This window comes from Amia ocellicauda, chromosome 10 (assembly GCF_036373705.1).
Source record: "Amia ocellicauda isolate fAmiCal2 chromosome 10, fAmiCal2.hap1, whole genome shotgun sequence".
Lineage (NCBI taxonomy): Eukaryota > Metazoa > Chordata > Actinopteri > Amiiformes > Amiidae > Amia > Amia ocellicauda.
In genome coordinates, this window is record NC_089859.1 from 26,801,632 (window position 1) to 26,821,303 (window position 19,672).

The 19,672-nt window shown below is 38.4% G+C and overlaps 1 protein-coding gene across 1 annotated transcript in view; it reads left to right on the forward strand.

The window, feature by feature from the left end:
• gabbr2 (gamma-aminobutyric acid (GABA) B receptor, 2) overlaps positions 1–19,672 on the forward strand; it is a 237,120-nt gene that overhangs the window by 216,423 nt on the left and 1,025 nt on the right. Inside the window, exons 14-19 of the mRNA XM_066715759.1 lie at positions 2,515–2,625; positions 3,890–4,114; positions 4,799–4,981; positions 5,623–5,752; positions 12,610–12,727; positions 17,133–19,672. The exon at positions 17,133–19,672 is cut by the window's right edge and continues 1,025 nt beyond it. Of these exons, the coding sequence (XP_066571856.1) occupies positions 2,515–2,625; positions 3,890–4,114; positions 4,799–4,981; positions 5,623–5,752; positions 12,610–12,727; positions 17,133–17,298 (933 nt within the window). The 3' untranslated portion in view covers positions 17,299–19,672. The remainder of the gene's footprint in view (positions 1–2,514; positions 2,626–3,889; positions 4,115–4,798; positions 4,982–5,622; positions 5,753–12,609; positions 12,728–17,132) is intronic.

A 19,672-nucleotide genomic window follows, 5' to 3' on the forward strand; every position in this document is an offset into this window, starting at 1 on the left:
GTTAAAATACACCTACCATTAAAATTATAGACTGATCATTTCTTTGTCAGTGGGCAAATGTACAAAATCAGCAGGGGACCAAATACTTTTTTCCCTCACTGTATGTGTGTGTTTGTGTGTTTATATACACACTTATCTGATTTGTTATTTTTCTGCTTAGATACTCTTCTTTATATTATCCACAGTTTCAAAAACAAACATAGACTGAGTTATTCATTTTCCTTTATCAATTTCTTCCTATTTTTAATCAAATAAACAATATCTGGGACCTCCCTTGTCCTTCCTAATTCCTAATAATGACCTGATTATGCGTGTAATTATGGTGATTGTGGTAGTTTAGTTAAATCAATTCAAATACAGTCTAAATTACATAGATTTGGTAACTGGTTGTCGCAACAGAAGCAGATAACAACGGGTGCTCTCTGTATTTTAAACCAACCGATCAGATAAACATTTCAGTGTCTAAAGTTTGGCACTCGCAGAGTTGCAGGATGGGAGCAGACGCATGTTGCCGAAGATTTGTGATCTTTGACCTCGAGCTGTTCGGGCTGACTTGACCGAGATCTCTGTGTTTCAAAATGAACGAGGCAATAAAAACTATTTTAGTAGGTAAATGGATCATAGTCTACAACACTAAATATGCATGCATCAAAGATGGAAAAAACAACAATTTGGACTAAGCTTTTTTAACATGTTAAAAGCTATTTTGAGTTGTTGCTCTTAGGAAAACTCTGAAAAGGGGAGATGAATAGCTAGAAAGGGGAGATCAAAAGAATCATTGCAGGGAAAACTTCACAAAAAATATTGAGAGTACTACAGATTTTGAGAAGTATGTTCCTTAGAGTATTGCTAAAAAAAGAAACTGCCTCCTCATACTACCGTAACTTATTTTTCTAGGAGTTGAAACACTATGAATAAAAAATACATAGCTGATGCTGGTCATTAAACTCAATTTCCCAGTGCAACCACAACACCCCACCTGCAATTTCAAGAAAATTCTCCTTGTCTACCTATTCATATTTCGGGCACATTTTACTGAAATGAAAAATAAAGAAATAAAGAAATAAATCAATCAATAAACTTTTTATTGATGCATCAATTATTTTGTAAAAACCTAATAGTGCTTATACAGAACTTAACAATTATAGATGCCTCAGCGAATCTTCAAACAGACTAAGAATACAAAGTGTATAGAATTCATTAAGTCTTCATTAGGAGTGCTCGGAAAAGTAAATTAAATTTCACATTGCTGACGTAAAACCCTCAGTGAATTATAGTGAGCAAATGGATTTGCTAGTTTGTGACTCCAAATCCTAGGATAATGCATTTTATGATTTACTTTGTTTTAACACCATAAAGCTGAGTTTGGAGCAAGAAAAGAGATTCTGAAAATGCTGTTGAATATATTACAAACGGATTATTTATTATTGTATTTTTATTACTACTACTACTAATAATGATAATAGTGATACTATATTTCAAATACACATTGTTTAAGGTGAGTACTTAAATACATGTGTATGCAAAATGTGTTTAATGTGAGGTTGCTAAGACTACAGAGAATTATGAATTATTTTCAAAGATGCTAATGTATTAACCTATGTGTTACGGGCAGTTTTAAAGAGCAAGATAACAATACATTTTCTTTCTTTTTTTAATTAAATGAGGACTAAAAGTTATGTTACAGTAACAGTGTGTGCATGTGGGGGGGGGGGGGGGTATTGTTTTGGACGGATTATCTAAGCATTCATGGGAGTTTGCTTATTTTGCTGAAGCAGTAATGGCTCATGCTACAGAGAAGGACCAACTTTTAATATATATTATTTATGCTGAATGTTCTCCTTTCACCAGGTGGCTAGACAATCAATTCAGCCCTATGATTTAAAAAGCGTGTGCCTTTTGTGACTGATTGACGAGTGATCTTTGACTTTGACCAAAGTGTGTAAATGTAAAATCAGCAGGGCCCAAAGCACAGGAATTCAGACTGATGAACTGAATTCATCATTCACTGCTCTCTATTATTCATCTCCACATCCTCTTGGTGCCCTGAATTCCTTGTGTCTTATTGTGCCTGTCTGACGGATGCCCGTGGAGCAGATGTGATTGAGATTAATAACAATCTCACGTGATCATCCCAGAACCTCATTTCAGCTTGTGCTTTTTAATTATTTTGCTTTCCTCGCCTTCTGTGATCTGACCCCCTTTGTTCTGACACGTTTCCAAGCTGATCTGAGCCCTGGAAGCGTGTGTATGTGCAAGTGATCTCTGGGGATGCAAAACACGTTCAGATCAAATACTCTTGCTTCTGAAATACTTGCTGCCACCCGTTGTTGTAGCATATTGCTGTCAAGGGTTTTGCAACTGACAGGTGTGTAAGTACTAAAGATAAAGCAGAGAAGTGAAAGAAAGTACTAATAACCTTTTATTTGCCAGCAAAGACAGCAGAGGATTTGCTTCTATCAGGATTAGCTTCCATGGTCTCTCACCCTTTGTCCCCCTCTTGGTCTCTTGCAGGCGGACCCCCAAGGACGAGACATTGCAATCCGCCCCTTCCTGGAACACTGTGAAAACACTCACATGACCATTTGGCTTGGGATCGTCTATGCCTATAAAGGGCTACTTATGGTAAATACATTAAAGCTGTACGTTAACCATGTAGGCGTTTGCTCACACAAACAAAAAGATCAATTTGGCCATGTGGAATCATTATTTTTGTATGTGTGTAAAAGTTAAACAATTGACAACTTTTTAAGCTGTCAGTAAGTTGGTTTTGTTTCTAGAAAGTCATCTTGTACCAAAACAGGTTAGTCATAACATCCAAATGAAGTAGTGTCTGGATTTAGTAAACATGGTCATGCAGGCAACATGTATTCTGTAATTTACAGAGCTATAGGCAGCATTAAATATGGTAACTTTAAGATGCAAAATTAAACCACTCTGTGTGGTTACATAATAAGTTCTAAGTAATAACGGAAAGAGTTATAAATTATGTAAATAGGAAACGAACTGGAAAGTGAATTACATTAAAGTTAAGCAAAGGTTGCTGAAGCAATAGTGCAACAATCCAGCCAAACATGCTTCAGAACTGTCACTCCTCCTCTCTTGCCCCTTAGATCATTTGCTCTGTCAGGATGAATCGTTGCAGATACTTACTGTACTGCGCACCACCAGCCTAGCTAAACCCCCCAGACTTGTTCCTCTGCTTAAGAGTGGAAGGCACTCTTGTATGAGCATCTTGTAAAGGTCCTTCCAGATGTGTTTTCTTCATTTCCTTTTCACAGCTGCTCATACAGGCAGCCAGTGTGTATTACTCAGCCTTGTCCATTTCAAAGGAGCTTTCGAATGAAATGTGACATCTCCAAAAGTTTCCCTTTTTCTTCTCAGCCAGGCAGTTTAAATATGTACGTATCTAACTTAAACTGTAAATAATTCAGTCGATCAGGCCAGTCAGCAGTCGAGGGATCGCCAGAGTCTTAAAATAACGTTGCACGCATGTGACTGAAAGCAGCTTGATCATTATGAAACAAGCTCCAGATTGAATTGCACCATTTTCGGCTGGAATTCATTTAGGGGTGTGTTGACTTGGAAAGTATTTCTTATTACCCATTTCAAATGAACATATGTCACTGAAAGCTGTTTGAACACAAATGAAACTCAATAAGAGGCTTCATAAACCAAATCGCAGTGCCTTAATATTTAGTCTTTAAGTTATTCAGAACCTTCCCTGACAATGCTGTCCTATTCCATCTTTTACAATAAGCTTTTCTAGGGCCTTTTTGGTAAAAAAAACATATATACACCTTTTTTTCTGTAATTGATGTATTTTGTATCACAGACAGAGTTGTTTATGCCACCTAACACAAATATATGCTTTCTTTTCTCTCTCTAGTTGTTCGGGTGTTTTTTAGCCTGGGAGACGAGGAATGTGAGCATCCCAGCCCTGAATGACAGCAAGTACATTGGGATGAGTGTTTACAACGTGGGGATCATGTGCATCATTGGAGCTGCTGTCTCGTTTCTGACCCGAGACCAGCCCAACATACAGTTCTGCATCGTAGCTCTGGTCATCATCTTCTGCAGTACCATCACCCTGTGCTTAGTGTTTGTGCCAAAAGTAAGTGTGATAATAGCACTGCTGCTTCATATTCTTTCAGAGACTTATGGGATTTTAAAAGCTCTAGAATTATATAATTTCTCTGCTAAGAAATATTATATTTTGTTTAGCGATGATTTTTCCCTGATTCCTGTTAAATGTGTTACGGTTGTACACCTGCAGAGGTAACTTCAGTAAGGACAGTACATTCTAGGATTCTTTCACTACAGCACTTGCATTTCTTTATTTGAGATGACCTGGTAACTGCAACGAATTTCAACTGTGCTTCACCTCATTTTGAGCTGCAGAGGAGCACAGTGTGCATTTAATTCTGCTCTTACTGAACTTGACTGGATTGTACAGGGGAATTAATTAGGAAGTAATTAGTCCTGTATTTAGCCTTTGGTCCAATATGTTCCTGGAATCTGGAGTATGAGATGTACAATTGTGGACAAAAAGAAGCACACCCTTCTTCAATTAATAGAGTGATGTAACGTTACTGTATTTTTAAACGGTCTCTCTTTGTGATATTGTTCAGGTCAAAATAATATTTGACACAGAGATGATTCCCACCCCCCATTATTTCTCAAGTGTGTGCAAACATGCTCACAGGCGCTTGCTATACCGGTGTAATAATAATGGCAGAAACTGAGTGTGGGTGTTTGACACTAATCATCCCTGTACCCAATTATTTGATCATCACAGCTCATCACCCTGAGGACGAATCCAGATGCAGCCACCCAGAACAGGAGGTTGAAGTTCACCCAGAACCAGAAGAAGGAAGATTCCAAGACCTCGACCTCCGTGACCAGTGTCAACCAGGCCAACACCTCTCGGCTAGACGGACTACAGACAGACAATCACCGGCTGAGGATGCGAATAACAGAGGTGACTATGCTGTAATGAAATCACATTCACTTTTAACAGACGTGGTCACTTGACCTCCCTGGAAAGCTATTCCATCAGGTAATCCACATTCACTTTCAGACAGCTGTGCAGAAACAAAGAAAGAACAACTACTGTTAAAAAATATATTAAAATAGGCTTCGTTATGGAAATAAGTGATGTGTTGAGATTGTACACTGTTTTCCTATTAGAAGGAGATAATTAAATTCACTTGGAAACATTGAATAACAAAAAGAGTATTTTAGCAGATGCACAAAGGCCTGCCTCATTAGGCCAGGTCAGTCATTTGAGCAGAACTGGCGCTATATAATCCCAGCCAGACTAAGACAGGGATTTACTAATTGCTCAGCTTGAGCTGGTCTTCCCCATGTATGGTAGTTTATTATACTAGTCAGAAAATGAAAACGCCCATTTACAACCAAATTAATCTAAAACCAAATACTTCTGGAACAAGGTGTACTCTTATTCATTTTCCTCCGAGAGGAAATATAGACTAGAATCAGTTGAGTGGAAATATTTCACACACTCATACAAATCCCGCCATACAAGCTCCTTCCTGCTGTGTCCATTGGCGCACCGCACACTGTTTTAACACTTAGTGATGCGGCCTGTTTCATCTCTAGCTCGACAAAGAGCTGGAGGAGGTCACTATGCAGCTACAGGACACGCCAGAGAAGACGCCCTACATCAAGCAGAACCATTATCAAGACCTCAACAACATTCTCAGCATACGGAACTACACGGATGGAAAAGGTAAGAAAACAACAAGTACACTGCGGAATATTGCTTGAATGAATCCAAAAACATGGGTCCTGACCCCAGCGATTCCTCAGGGCACCAGCGTAACCTGTGACTGTTTTAGTCATGGATCAGCTGGTACCGTTGAGGAATCTGCCGCGGTGTAATTAGAATACACTGGATGGATCTGAGGGCCCAAAAACAGAAAATAAGAAACGTGGGAAACAGAATGAGGATTAGTTCAGCCCAATAAACCTGTAGTGATCCACCTATTTATCACCATCTGACATTTTTCTGTTTTCATGTTGTGAACTTACAGCTGGAATAGTAGATCTGCAGCAGATATAGCCCTGGCACTTTTTTAACTTCATGGCTAGACTGGTGTTCAGCTCATTACTCTAAAGCTTGTGCAGATCCAATCTCCTGGGTGCCATGGCCACACTTATAAATCCCTCAATTTTGAAAAGGAAAAAGTGTGGGGCTGCTAAAATACAAGGTCTGTATACAACATAAAACACAGACATACAACAAGACAAACAGCACTGGAGGGCAAGGGTCTCTGTTGAGAGAAAAGCAGACATTCTCCATTACAGCTGGACTGCAGTTCAACACTTCTCTATTCGTCACGGGACATAAAGGCACTGCAGTTCGTTTAATAAATCACACAATATATAATGTATGTTTTTATGTTTTAGACCATATAGCAATAAATGCTGTGTTTTCCTGGAGACCAGCTTGTCAGAATGGACTTCTAAAGGTCAGCTGCGGTGACCAGTATAGTTCCTGCTACTGAGAGAAGGAAAAGCTTAATACTTAATAGCATCATATTTTGCAATAAATATGTAGTAGGTGACTTCTTCTTTTTACACAGTAGTTATAGAAGATGGCATCCACTCATTCAGAGCATTTTTCCTGGTAATTTGTCTAAATTGAAGTTATGGGAAAGAAATATTAGGATATACACCGATCAGCCATAACATTATGACCACCTACCTAATATTGTGTAGGTCCCCCTTTTGCTGCCAAAACAGCCCTGACCCGTCGAGGCATGGACTCCACTAGACCTCTGAAGGTGTGCTGTGGTATCTGGCACCAAGACGTTAGCAGCAGATCCTTTAAGTCCTGTAAGTTGCAAGGTGGGGCCTCCATGGATCGGACTTGTTTGTCCAGCACATCCCACAGATGCTCGATTGGATTGAGATCTGGGGAATTTGGAGGCCAAGTCAACACCTTGAACTCGTGATTCATCAGACCAGGCCACCTTCTTCCATTGCTCCGTGGTTCAGTTCTGATGCTCACGTGCCCATTGTAGGCGCTTTCGGCAGTGGACAGGGGTCAGCATGGACACCCTGACTGGTCTGCGGCTACGCAGCCCCATACGCAACAAACTGCGACGCACTGTGTGTTCTGACACCTTTATCAGAACCAGCATTCACTTTTTCAGCAATTTGAGCTACAGTAGCTCGTCTGCTGGATCAGACCACACAGGCCAGCCTTCGCTCCCCACGTGCATCAATGAGCCTTGGCCGCCCATGACCCTGTCGCCGGTTCACCGCTTTTCCTTCCTTGGACCACTTTTGATAGGTACTGACCACTGCAGACCGGGAACACACGGCAAGAGCTGCAGTTTTGGAGATGCTCTGACCCAGTTGTCTAGCCATCACAATTTGGCCCTTGTCAAAGTCGCTCAGATCCTTACGCTTGCCCATTTTTCCTGCTTCTAACACATCGACTTTGAGGACAAAATGTTCACTTGCTGCCTAATATATCCCACCCACTGACAGGTGCCATGATAACCAGATTATCGGTGTTATTCACTTTACCTGTCAGTGGTCATAATGTTATGGCTGATCAGTGTATAGTCCTTTTCTGATGCTAGTTGTGAGCATCCATCAAACTACCTCCATTTGAATTGACTATTTGAAAGCCAGGATCGCTTCAACCATGTCTCACTGCATGCTGTACAATAAGGCATTCTCCCCTCCCAGAGGGATGAGATTACCCGACAGATTGAAAGCTGAAAACTGTAGGCTGGATAACCTATGTTGGCATTTAAAAGGACTGTGATCCTCGGGGGCATTTCCTTTTCCTTAATCAAACGTTCATCATTTATCACTGATTTTATTATGTTTCTGTCACTCCTGGACACAGAAAGATTGTATGATGCACTGAAGGAAAGGGGAAATAATTAGAGAGCAGTACCTGCTGGATAGGGCGGCCCACGCTGCGCCTGCGTGCGGCTTCCAGCCCAGAGCGTCCAACTAAACAAAGTGCAACTTTTAATTATTTATTCTGTAAATCCGATTGCTCTTCATGTCTCTATGCATTTTAATATGAGGTAGAAGAAAGGGAATAGCAGAATGAAAAAGGCAGACTGTATTTTTTCAGCAGGGCATCCTGACTGAAGACATGCAAGGAGAGGGGCGAAATAAAATGGTGCTACAGCACTCCCAAAAACAAGCTTTTCACAGAAACCTGAGTAACTAATTATACCTATTTATTTTATTATCCTTATTATTCTTGTTCTTGACAAATTGACAAGACCATTTTTTAGTGTTTCTCCTAAGCTATGTTCATTAAAGCCAAGTGTGTATCGTTTTGGAAGCCGGATGTAGTTGATATTGAGACGTGTCCTGCATGTCACGGTGGTCTCCTATAACACTTCGACTGTCCCTGTGAGGGTACGGTGGTACTGCGGTTGTGTTTGTGGCAAAGGAAAGGAAAGCCATTCTGGGGGTCTCAGTGTCAATCTTGTATGAAAGAAACTGAAGACTGGGTTAATAGAAACCGTCAAATCTTTTTTCATGATGCTTACCCATGTGTCTACCTGTAGTATGGATTCTTGGCATGCTTTGTAAATGGATTTCATTAGGCTAATTTTCAAGCAGTTTTGGAAACCATTGTATTGCTTTTGCTAAGAAAAGTGCCAGTAAGAGGGAGATCATTCATTATTTTGGGCCCATTTTAATTGTATTCATTGTGTGTTGTATTCAAATTGAGTTTCATCAACAAAGAAAGCATTTTATAACTTGCATTAATAACACATGCCTTGTTTTCTTATCTTAATGTACACCTCGCTTAGCTTTACTTGGATAAGTCAAATATGCCCTCTTTAATAGGCTTTGCAAGTATAAAGTAGGCATGTACTACACAATTGTGTTCCTCTATCTGGCTTCATTTATCATCTTAATTAATCTTTTTCCCATGGCCACACTGATTGCAATTAAGATGGGGTAACTCGACTAGTATTAGGCCTGTATGAGTACTTGGAGGAGGATTGTGGAAACTCGGTATTTCAGGGATTACTTCCTCGTCCATCGTTTAAGGTTACTGCACCATTGTGTCCCATTTGTCTGGAAGCTTCCCAGCTCACTGTGCAAGATACATACTACAGTTTTGGTGAAGGTTAGAAAATCATTTTCATAATGAACAATGCGATCCACTGGCAGAGCTGCCCTGTAATTTAATAACCGCATGTGTCAACGATTTACTGTCCTGAATGGAGCGATGTTATCTAATTGTCATATATTTATGGCCAGAGCATTGTCATGGAGGCTCCCTACATTTCCTTGCCATTGCTTCACCTTGTCAAATTGACTGAATGTCTGGGAAAGTGGATTAATAATGATTTAGATAGTTGATCCTAAGCATCATGTAAATGGTATTAATGCCATAAACATTTGGTTTTGAGTAATGTATGACTTTTGTTGCTGGTCTAGTGCAATATATATATTACAGTATGTGCAGTATGAAAGTAATCCATTATACTGATTGAGATGAATGGCCACCTGTGATACAAATGTGGTTTCTCCATGTAGTGTGACATTGTGGTTTTTCTGCACATATGCACAGATTTTGTAATATTTGGTTAAAAGAAAAACACATATCTGTACAAGACCATTGTTGTATACACCTTGTTATAAATGCTCACCATGTAGAAAAATAACACTGAGGAGCATCGCTGCAGGCAGAAATATACCCTTGAGAAGTTACCAGTTATCAGTTACCATCACTTACAAGTTTAACCTTTCTAAAATAAAATGGTTTTAATTCAGGTTATAATAATAGATTTTTTTTTTACCCTGTAATGCCATCAATGAAAATGTCAGGAATGGTCAGAGATTATGAAAGTAGAAGATATTTTTACATTTGGGAATCTATAATTGTTCCCATTGGTTGAGCTAAAAAGACTTCTTTGCTCTGCGCTTTATTCTTTTGTTGTAAGTAAATGTCAAGCAGCCAAAAGAAAACTTTGATTTGTTATGATATAAAACACTGAATGTACACACTACACCAGTAGATGGAAATGTCTGCAGGAAATAGAGGAAAAACACATTGCAATATATACTATTTTACATATAATCGCAATGACATTTTGGTACAACTACTTCTTCCCTGGAAGCCTTTAACATATTAATTATTTTCATGCCTGTCCTCATCTCACAAGCATTTCAACTTCAAAGGGTATAGCAAAATAATCATCTTAACAGTAGCTGCATTATGGATCCATTAAGAGATACTACTCAAAGGATTTTCTTAGAGAAAAATTAAACCATTTCTAGCCAGTAAAGCTTTTACAAACTCTCAGTTAAAAAGCATAATAATCATAATAATAAAGACACATATATATAAATAAAACCATTAGTTAAATGCTTTGAAACAACAGTAGCAGTACTGAACACTGCACTGGTTAACTGAGGACAGTGTTATGAATTATAAATGTAATGAGGGGAGTCCAAAGTTTACATCATTTCCCTATTTTAACTTGATTCAATCATCTTGAATTATTGGAGTTTTCTCTAGGCAGATTAATTGTTCAGGAAACTGAAAAGGTGTGATTGATATATAAATAAAGTAATATTAACTTTATTCAACTAAATTAATCACCACATACAATTTTTTTTTTTTTTTTATGAGTTTTCGACTACAGCTCTCTAATGATGTTGCTTATATTGGCTTTATTTATTTGCTTATACACATGTAGCAGTTCATCTATATTTTAATGCTGGCAGCTCTGGGATGTAACAGACCCTTTCGATTGGGCTCCAAGGCCTAGGTCGACAGCTGCCTCGAGCACTTGGGTGCCGGTGCTTTTGTCATTATGTGTTTGTTTTCTTCTCGGTTAGGTGAGTCAATAAAATCTGTCAGGATTAAAGGATCCGAGGCAGGTTCCCCTCCGTTCCAAGGCTAATCCTGGCATTAACACCTGCCACTGTGAAAACCATTAGCAGCAGCCGTGACGGGCCTCTCCTCGGGAGTCAAAGGCTGTCGCGCCTTTCAGGGGCGAATGATTAGCAGCTTCATAAGCATTTATCCCATTGTTCATTTAATTTGCTGCCAGGATACATCAAACGGCCTTATCGCACTATAGCAAGACGAGCAGAAACTTGTCTTTGAAGCATGTTCCCCTGCTGCAGTGACAGGCCAATATTAAATCTTGTTAAAGATGCAATCGGAAAGGAGAAGGGCTCATTTTTTCTATTTACATGTACAAATTAGTTCCTGTAAGCATCATGTCTTGCAAGCCATTCTTCCACTTTATTTGGCAAATTATTCGAGTTTAAATGTATTTGTTGTTTTTGGGATTCGCACCAATGTTTCCCTGAATAGACTATTTTGTTTTCTTTGTTCTCTAACTCTAATAGCTCCCACATTAATAACCTGTGGTTCTTAAAGAAAATGCATTTTTTTCTTTTTTTTTGACCAATTAAGACAAACAAGTCTGGGGGTTCTGTGAGGACTACAGAAAATACAAAATGTTTTTCTTGTTAAATGTACTATTTCTATTATTCAGTTTGTAACTTGAATTAAGCATAATTTCACATACCAGTGGGGGTAACCAGAAGGACATTGCCGCATACTTAAAACTCATGTTCAATGCATGCTAACTAAAACGTCAGTTCATTACGTTTATCTCATACATTGATTACAGAATATTAGTTTCAAATTAGTAGTAACAATCAAATATGTATCTTAATGCATTATGCAAATTGCAGGGAATTTGATTAACCAAATAGTCTGAATCTACATATCATAAGAAAATTGAAAATATCTCAATGTGTTTCATAAAGGAACATTAATTATCAACCAAAGGCTTTATTTCAGAACAGGCCCATGGAATGTGTTGATTGTTTAGTAACATAAATAAATCAATTAGATGTTTGTCTCAGAAGTAGTCTTACTTTTTACTCTGCTGATCGGAAAGTACCCGACTTAGATTTCTTCTAACCTTTTCAAAAACCTGTTTAGCATACGTTAACTGAAACAACTTTAAGAAACAACTGTAATTTCCTATTGCACTATGCAACAACTCCATTTTGACTTAAATAGATTTGCAAATTGAAGGCTGTTGCAGTCCATGGTCCTCCAGCTAGAGATTTGGAATTAGTGCTCTTCGTTTCCAGAGTGGTTTATTAATAGAGCTAATGTAAAATGAACAGCTTCACAGTCAGATTAGTCGTTCTTTTTTTTTCGATTGATGTATCTTTCCATCTGTGATTCAACAGAAGTTAATGGGAGGTTTTGCTTGTCCAATTGGAAACACAATATTGTAATTAGAATGTAAAATTCACTGTGGGGCAAATTACTGAAATCTTCTGTATTTCTGAGCTGGGGTAAACCTTTTATGATAGCAGGTCAATATCTGGAGGAAGTTTAATGACTGCTTAAATTCTGCAGGAAAATTAATATATTCTGAAATCATTATATGATAAAGGGTCTGTTCACCTTGATGGTTTGGTATTTATATTTTACATTTTCTTCGCAATAGTTATTGATATTCTCCTTGTGCATGTAAGTGTAATCATGTATTCTATGTAAAACAGTGACTGTCATAGGCATTGAGATTTCAAATTTGCCTTGTGCCTGTACAGAGGGGGACAAATCCATCTTGAAAAACCACCATGATCAGAAACCACAAGCACAGTGGGGCTCGGTGGATCCTTCCAGAACAAACAGAGGTCCTTTAGAAGACATCAACTCACCAGAACAGTAAGTATTTGCTTCTGAGCATCAAAATCTGTTTGTCAAGAACATGGCTATTAAAAATGGGAAAGAAATGGGGAAATACTGATGCTATCAAATTGATTAATTTGATAAATATTTTGTATATAAAATGATGATGATTAAGTATATATACAGTTAGGTCCATACATATGTGTACAGTGACACAATTTTCATAATTTTTTCTTAGTACGCCACCACAATGGATTTGAAAAGAAACAATCAAGATGTGCTTTAAGTGTAGGCCTTCATGTAGTTACATGCAAATTGAGTGAACGGGGCTCAAAAGTAATTGGATACACTAACAATCATGAATTAAATTGTGAGTTTCAATACTTGGTTGCAAATCCTTTGCAGTCAATGACTGCCTGAAGTCTGAACCCATAGACATCAGCAGATGCTGGGTTTCTTCCCTGGTGATGCTCTGACAGGCCTGCACTGCAGTGTCTTTAGATCCTGCTTGTTCTTGGGGTGTTTTGCCTTCAGTTTTGCCTTCAACAAGTGAAATGCTGCTCAAGTGGATTCAGGTTAAGGTATTGACTTTGCCATTGCAGAACATTTCACTTCTTCACCTTAAAAAAAGTCTTGGGTTGCTTTCGCAATATGCTTCGGGTCATTGTCCATCTGCAGTGTGAAGTGCCGTCCAATGAGTTTTGAAGCATTTGGCTGAATCTGAGCAGATAATATACTTAAACACTTCAGAATTCATCCTGCTGCTTTTGTCAGCAGTCACATCATCAATAAATACAAGGGAACCAATTTCCTTGGCAGCCATACATGCCCATGCCATAACATGCTTCACAGATGAGGTGGTATGCTTCAGATCATGAGCAGCTCCTTCCCTTCTCCATACTCTTCTCTTCCCATCATTCTGGTACAAGTTGATCTTCGTCTCGTCTGTCCATAGGATGTTGTTCCAGAACTGCACAGGGTTCTTTAGATGTTTTTTGGCAGACTTGAATTTGGTCTTCCCGTTTCCTGTTCACATCTTGTGGTAAACCCTCTGTATTTACTCTGGTGAAGACTTCTCTTGATTGTTGACTTTGACACAGATACGCCTACCTCCTGGAGGGTGTTCTTGATCTGGCCAACTGTTGTGAAGGGGTTTTTCTTCACCAGGGAAATAATTATTTTGTCATCCACCACAGCTGTTTTCCGTGGTCTTCCGGGCCTTTTGGTGTTCCTGAGCTCACCAATGCAGTCTTTCTTTTTATGAATTTACCAAACAGTTGATTTGGCCACACCTAATGTTTTTGCTATCTCGCTGATTGGTTTGTTTTGATCTCTAAGGCAAAACTGAAGGTAAAACGCCCCAAGAACAAGCAGGAACTAAAGACAGCTGCAGTGCAGGCCTGGCAGAGCATCACCAGGGAAGAAACCCAGCATCTGCTGATGTCTATGGGTTCCAGACTTCAGGCAGTCATTGACTGCAAACGATTTGCAACCAAGTATTGAAACTCACAATTTAATTCATGATTATGTTAGTTTGTCAAAATACTTTTGGTCCCCTAAAATTGGGGGGAGCACATATAAAAATGGGTGTAATTCCTACACCGTTCACCCAATTTGGATGTAGCTACCCTCAAATTAAAGATGAAAGTCTTGATTGTTTCTTTTCAAATCCATTGTGGTGACGTACAGAGCCAAAATGATGAAAATTGTGTTCTTGTCCAAATATTTAAGGACCTAACTGTACATCAACATCCCATCCTATATTGGTACACTGCTGGATGAAAGCCTACCCAAGATGTTTCCACTTGCTTCAATCTATAGCTTCTCTCATCCATGTCATATTTCATCTTGTGATATTTTAGGTTTTTTTTTTTTAAACTCTTGGAATCCATTCCATAACTTCTTTTGGCCATATTTGATCTGTTCTTCCTGAAAGGCTTCCATTTTTTTACATTTTCACTCTTTCAATTATGTTTTTGTTAGTTCTTGGATCCATTCATTGCTTTTTCTGTCTCTTCCTGATATTCTAAGCATGCATCTTTCCACTTTTATTTGTGTCATCCGCAGTTTCTCTATCATATACACACACACACAAGATATGTTATATACTTGGATCCTGTTCCACTGAGCAGCGTAGTCAGTGTGACCAGAGACACTATGTCCCATGTTGACATTGTCTTTTTTGTGATGCTGACTGATAGAGAGCTATGGAGTCTTTAAGAGTAGTAATGTATTGTGTGGGATCGACAGGTCTTCTACATACTTCCAGTGTGATTTATCAGCTCTTAATGTACAACAGTAAACAGGAATCAGGCCATGGATCCACATTTTGTGCACAGCCTCTCAAAACATGCGTTCCCTAATGAGCACATTATACATCCTTGACTATGTGCCAGTGAAGCACACCAGTATAACCCCCCAATACACCACCACCACTGAAAATTGATCATCGCTGTAATTGGGATAGTGAAGTGATGTACAGCAAATGCAGGCAGATCCACCAAATCCTGCCGTACTTCCTATGTATTATTTATAATTGTGGAGGAAATTGGAGCTCATTAAAGAAAGGTGGTCAATTTACTTCTGTATAAGTGAGGATTTTTTACACATCATTACAAGTGGCCTCAGCTTAACCCGTATAAGGCACTGAGAAGGCTTATGTAACCAGTGGTTTTTATTGTCGTTACTGAAGCAGAGGCCTTAAAGTAGATGGCGTGGAGTGGAGGAATACCCAGAGCAATTCCCACCACATGAATATTTGATCACATGAAAGGCAGCGCAGTTCAGGGCCAATCTATTAGACGTGCCGACAATTAATCCACTGCGTCCCCACTAACATGATAACTGAATGAGTTAATATTTACAGAGGTGTTTTAAATAAATACAATTAGTACTTCTTGGTTAGCTTATTCGGCTGCTGCTTAATTTTGCAACCACATCTGTAATAGTTTTAGTATTGATTAAAGCAGATCCTTTACATGATGTTGAGCCTTCGTAAAAGCATGTAATTTTAATTTAATTAAGGACTAAATTAAAAGGCTCAAACTGCCTGTTAGTATACACTCATCCTAATATTTAACTTGGAATGATTGGATAGTTTTTAAAATTTCTCCATTTACTATGTCAAATTAAACTATGTAGCTGAACTTATACATTTTCTTATAAATAAATTAACAAAGTAAATAACAGCATTTTAATGTACTTTGTGAGTTATACATATCAATTGTAGTTACTTTTTTCTGTAACTCCTGTGTTGTATATGTATCCCTATTTAAGAGGGAATTATGAAATGATTAATCAGTTTGTGATGCTCGAATTACTTAATTACTCTTCTTTAGGTCAGTTTCATTGGTCATTCTAATTCACAGGCACTTAGTCATTGCCAGTTATGCTGGAATCAACAATAATACTGAGCAATGTGTTCAAGCCTAATAACCTCCTTGACAATCCTGGGCATTTATTGGATATTTTCTGCCCAATGCCCCAATGTTGAATTATCCTAGCAAAACATTATGAAGATGTATTAAGTTTATTTATTTATTTATTTTATTTTTACATAATTGGATTTAGTTATATAAATGGATTTGTTTTTAGAACTGTCACACTCAGAGAAAGCATGTAATGTGCTTTACAAGATCCCCAAAGCAGATCCCAGATAACTGCTAATGTACAAGAAATTGTTGCTAAAAAGAAAAAGGGGGCAATCTGTAAACGTTTCACTTTATACTTAGCCATTGTTATTATTATTATTATTATTATTATTATTATTATTAAATCTAATGATGTGATTAGGGTATCCAACATATTTAGTGTAATGCATTACACTTTGTTTCAAAGTGACTGATTATATTACATTTAGGTGATAATTACTTATTCTGATTTACCAATTTGTGATACAGTGATTCCTCTGTATTATAACTGATATTACTGCAGCTCAATCTCTATACAAAACAAAACTCTCTGACATTTTCTTGGGATTCCTGTAAACTGGTGTTAAAACAGCTTGCACTGCTGTCATGGTTTACATTAAGTTTATTAATGGGTGGTTTACTTTAGTTACTCAAGTGAAACATGTTCATTGGACAGAGATTACGGAGTTTCAGTAAACATATACATTTATATAAAACAGGATACTAATAACAACATACTGATCATCTTTAGGGCAAGCCAAATTGTCATTTAGAGAGATCTTAAATTGTATTTCTAGCTCTCTCTAAATTATAATTTGGCTTGCCATACATCTTCATTTCCTTCACCAAAAAGCTCAAAATGTGTGCACATGCATTCATTCAATGTAGGATTCATCTAATAGAAACAACCTCTATATTGGACCAGGAGAGAACAATAATAACATTTTACTGCAGTGACATTGGAGAAAAAAGCATGATTGATGTTTGCAAGGTTTTAACCTGTTCATTTGATTCTGTGCTCTGTTTTACAGCATACAGCGTAGACTGTCGTTGCAACTGCCAATTTTGCACCATGCCTACCTGCCCTCCATAGGGGGGGTAGATGCCAGCTGTGCCAGCCCGTCTGTCAGCCCCAGTGCCAGTCCGCGGCACAGACATGTGCCCCCGTCCTACCGGGTCATGGTCTCTGGTCTGTGAGCCACATCAGTGGGCAGCGGGGGGAAGGAGAGAAGGGGAAGACACTACCTGTTGTTATTGGACTGATATTGTAGTCAGCAGAAAGGGACTCTGTACACGACCCAGTACTCTCAACTCGACACACACTGCAATCACAGAGGGACTGACATCCAGGCCAGCAGCCACAGGGGGTCCTGACCCACAGTCACCTGACAAACTGCAGAGGTGGGCAACAGATGACCCAACCTGACCTGTAGCCTTATCTGCTTAAAGGTTTTATTTTGTTTTTTTGTTTTTTTAAATGTTTGTTTTCTTTGTCATATACTTGACCATATGTGAACTTGTCAAACTTGAGTATTTTACTAAATGCCTGGGTCTTGAGGATGCAGAAAAGAGGGAGAATTCCAAACCTGACATACGTTTCATAGAAGTAACAATGGACGTGTAAATAGCATACCTTTTGACTTCAAAGTATGCTTTGGGTATTCTAAAAAGCAACGTGTTGGGAACAGCCAATTCCCCATTGAAAATCCACAAATATCCAAGAGATGCAATTGATTTGCGGCATATACCTAAATCATTTTCATTTTGGGTGTACAAAAGCATTGGCTTATGACATGTAATGGTTGTGAATTGATAGTAACTGTAAATAATCAGTATTTTTACATTCACAGTTATTACAGTTCAAATACTAGAACAGGGCACAATTTGTATTCCTAAACTTCCACCATTTTCCCTCTAAAAATAAATCCTGTCATAGGAACCTCAGGGAGTAAATGAAGCTCCTACCTTATAACAGTTTTGTTTGGTGTAGATTTCTCTCAGTGGGGAGCAAAGAAATGGATTTAGCATTTATTCTGTCAATTCAGCTCTTTCGGAAAGGGCAGCAAACGTGTATCCTTTCTTCTGCAAATCCATAAGAAAAATCATATGCTTTTTGAAGTTTACTAAAGAGACATTGAAGTCAATAAGGAGCACAGTGTGAGTTTGTGTGTGTGTGTGCATGCGTGCGTATGCAGAAAGATATAAAAAGCACACACATGCACACGTATACCACTTCTGAATACATTCCTGCCAACCAGAGGTTCACTCGGAGTGACTCTGGCTGAAGTAAGACTGAAGACAGTCTTCTGAAATAGCGGGTGTGGAACTCAGCCGGTCTCCAAGTGGTTTGAATCTTTTAGTAACAACCCCAAATGTTGTTGTGTGGCTAAGGTGCACATTTCATCAAATAATCACTTACCTTTCCCCACAAGTTATTACTGTCTAGACCTCAGTATAAGTACAGTCCCTGTATAGTTTTTGAATCCAGACACTGCCTAAAGTGGCCTGACAAATGTGGCCTAGCGTGTTTCTCACAACGTAGAAACAGGCTGAGTATGTAATGCATGTGAGAAACAAAATAATAAGTAAGGGGAGGGAAAAAAAACAAGGTGGGGGACAGTTGTCAGAACATGCCAACACTGAACATTTCCCCTTTTTGAAACACTTTGAAGGTGAATAGAAATGCTAGGAAATAAGATTGAAATTGCACCAATAATCAATACAGATGAATGGGATGTTAACAACCTCTTCCTATGTTAGATTTCAGATCACATGCAAGTCATACGCATGAGTGTCTGGCTCGGTTATAAAATGACGCGGCCTTTGACACAGAGGGAGAGGTCAAGCGTCCGATAACTAACCCCATATTTGCTCTGAAATGATTTTCCATTCTGAAAAATGTCTTAAACAGTGATGTTAAATACGGTGACAATGCTGGAGAAATGTAATTTTCTTGACACAAACATTTTCAGAAAAACGAAATGGAAAAAGACAATAAAAAAACACCTCCAGATCACGATCTAAATTTAGGTCAACAGATGTCAATGGAGACTCTTGTTCAGCATATCTTTACTCACCATTGGTGTCTTGGGTTCAGTTTAAGATGAGCTTTAATGAAAATATCATTTTTGAACCATTTGCTACAGAGAGATGAAAGCGATGCCGGTTGTGTCACTGTCAGTGGCCACAGATTTGGGTCAGGTGACGAGGACTGACCATAGCATTGGAATATTGTTTGTGCACTGCAACAACTGCAATATCATATATTAAAATTTCATTCGTTAGTTTTTTATTTTTTGGAACTCACTGGTGGTTCATTGCTGACACATGAGCCAAATAAAGATGTGAATTAGGGTTATATCAAGTGTATATTTCCTTTTTGTACTTAAATGTTAACATATTTATTAAAAATCTAATGTTATTGATATGGCCAGTATCGGATACGAGTAGGACAGACATTTGTGCATGAAACAAGTGCCTGTTTTTGAGCCATGTAGTCCAAAATACAAAGAAAAACTTTAAACACTGGTAACAAAAAGCTATAAGATGCTACTATTATTCAGAATCAGTT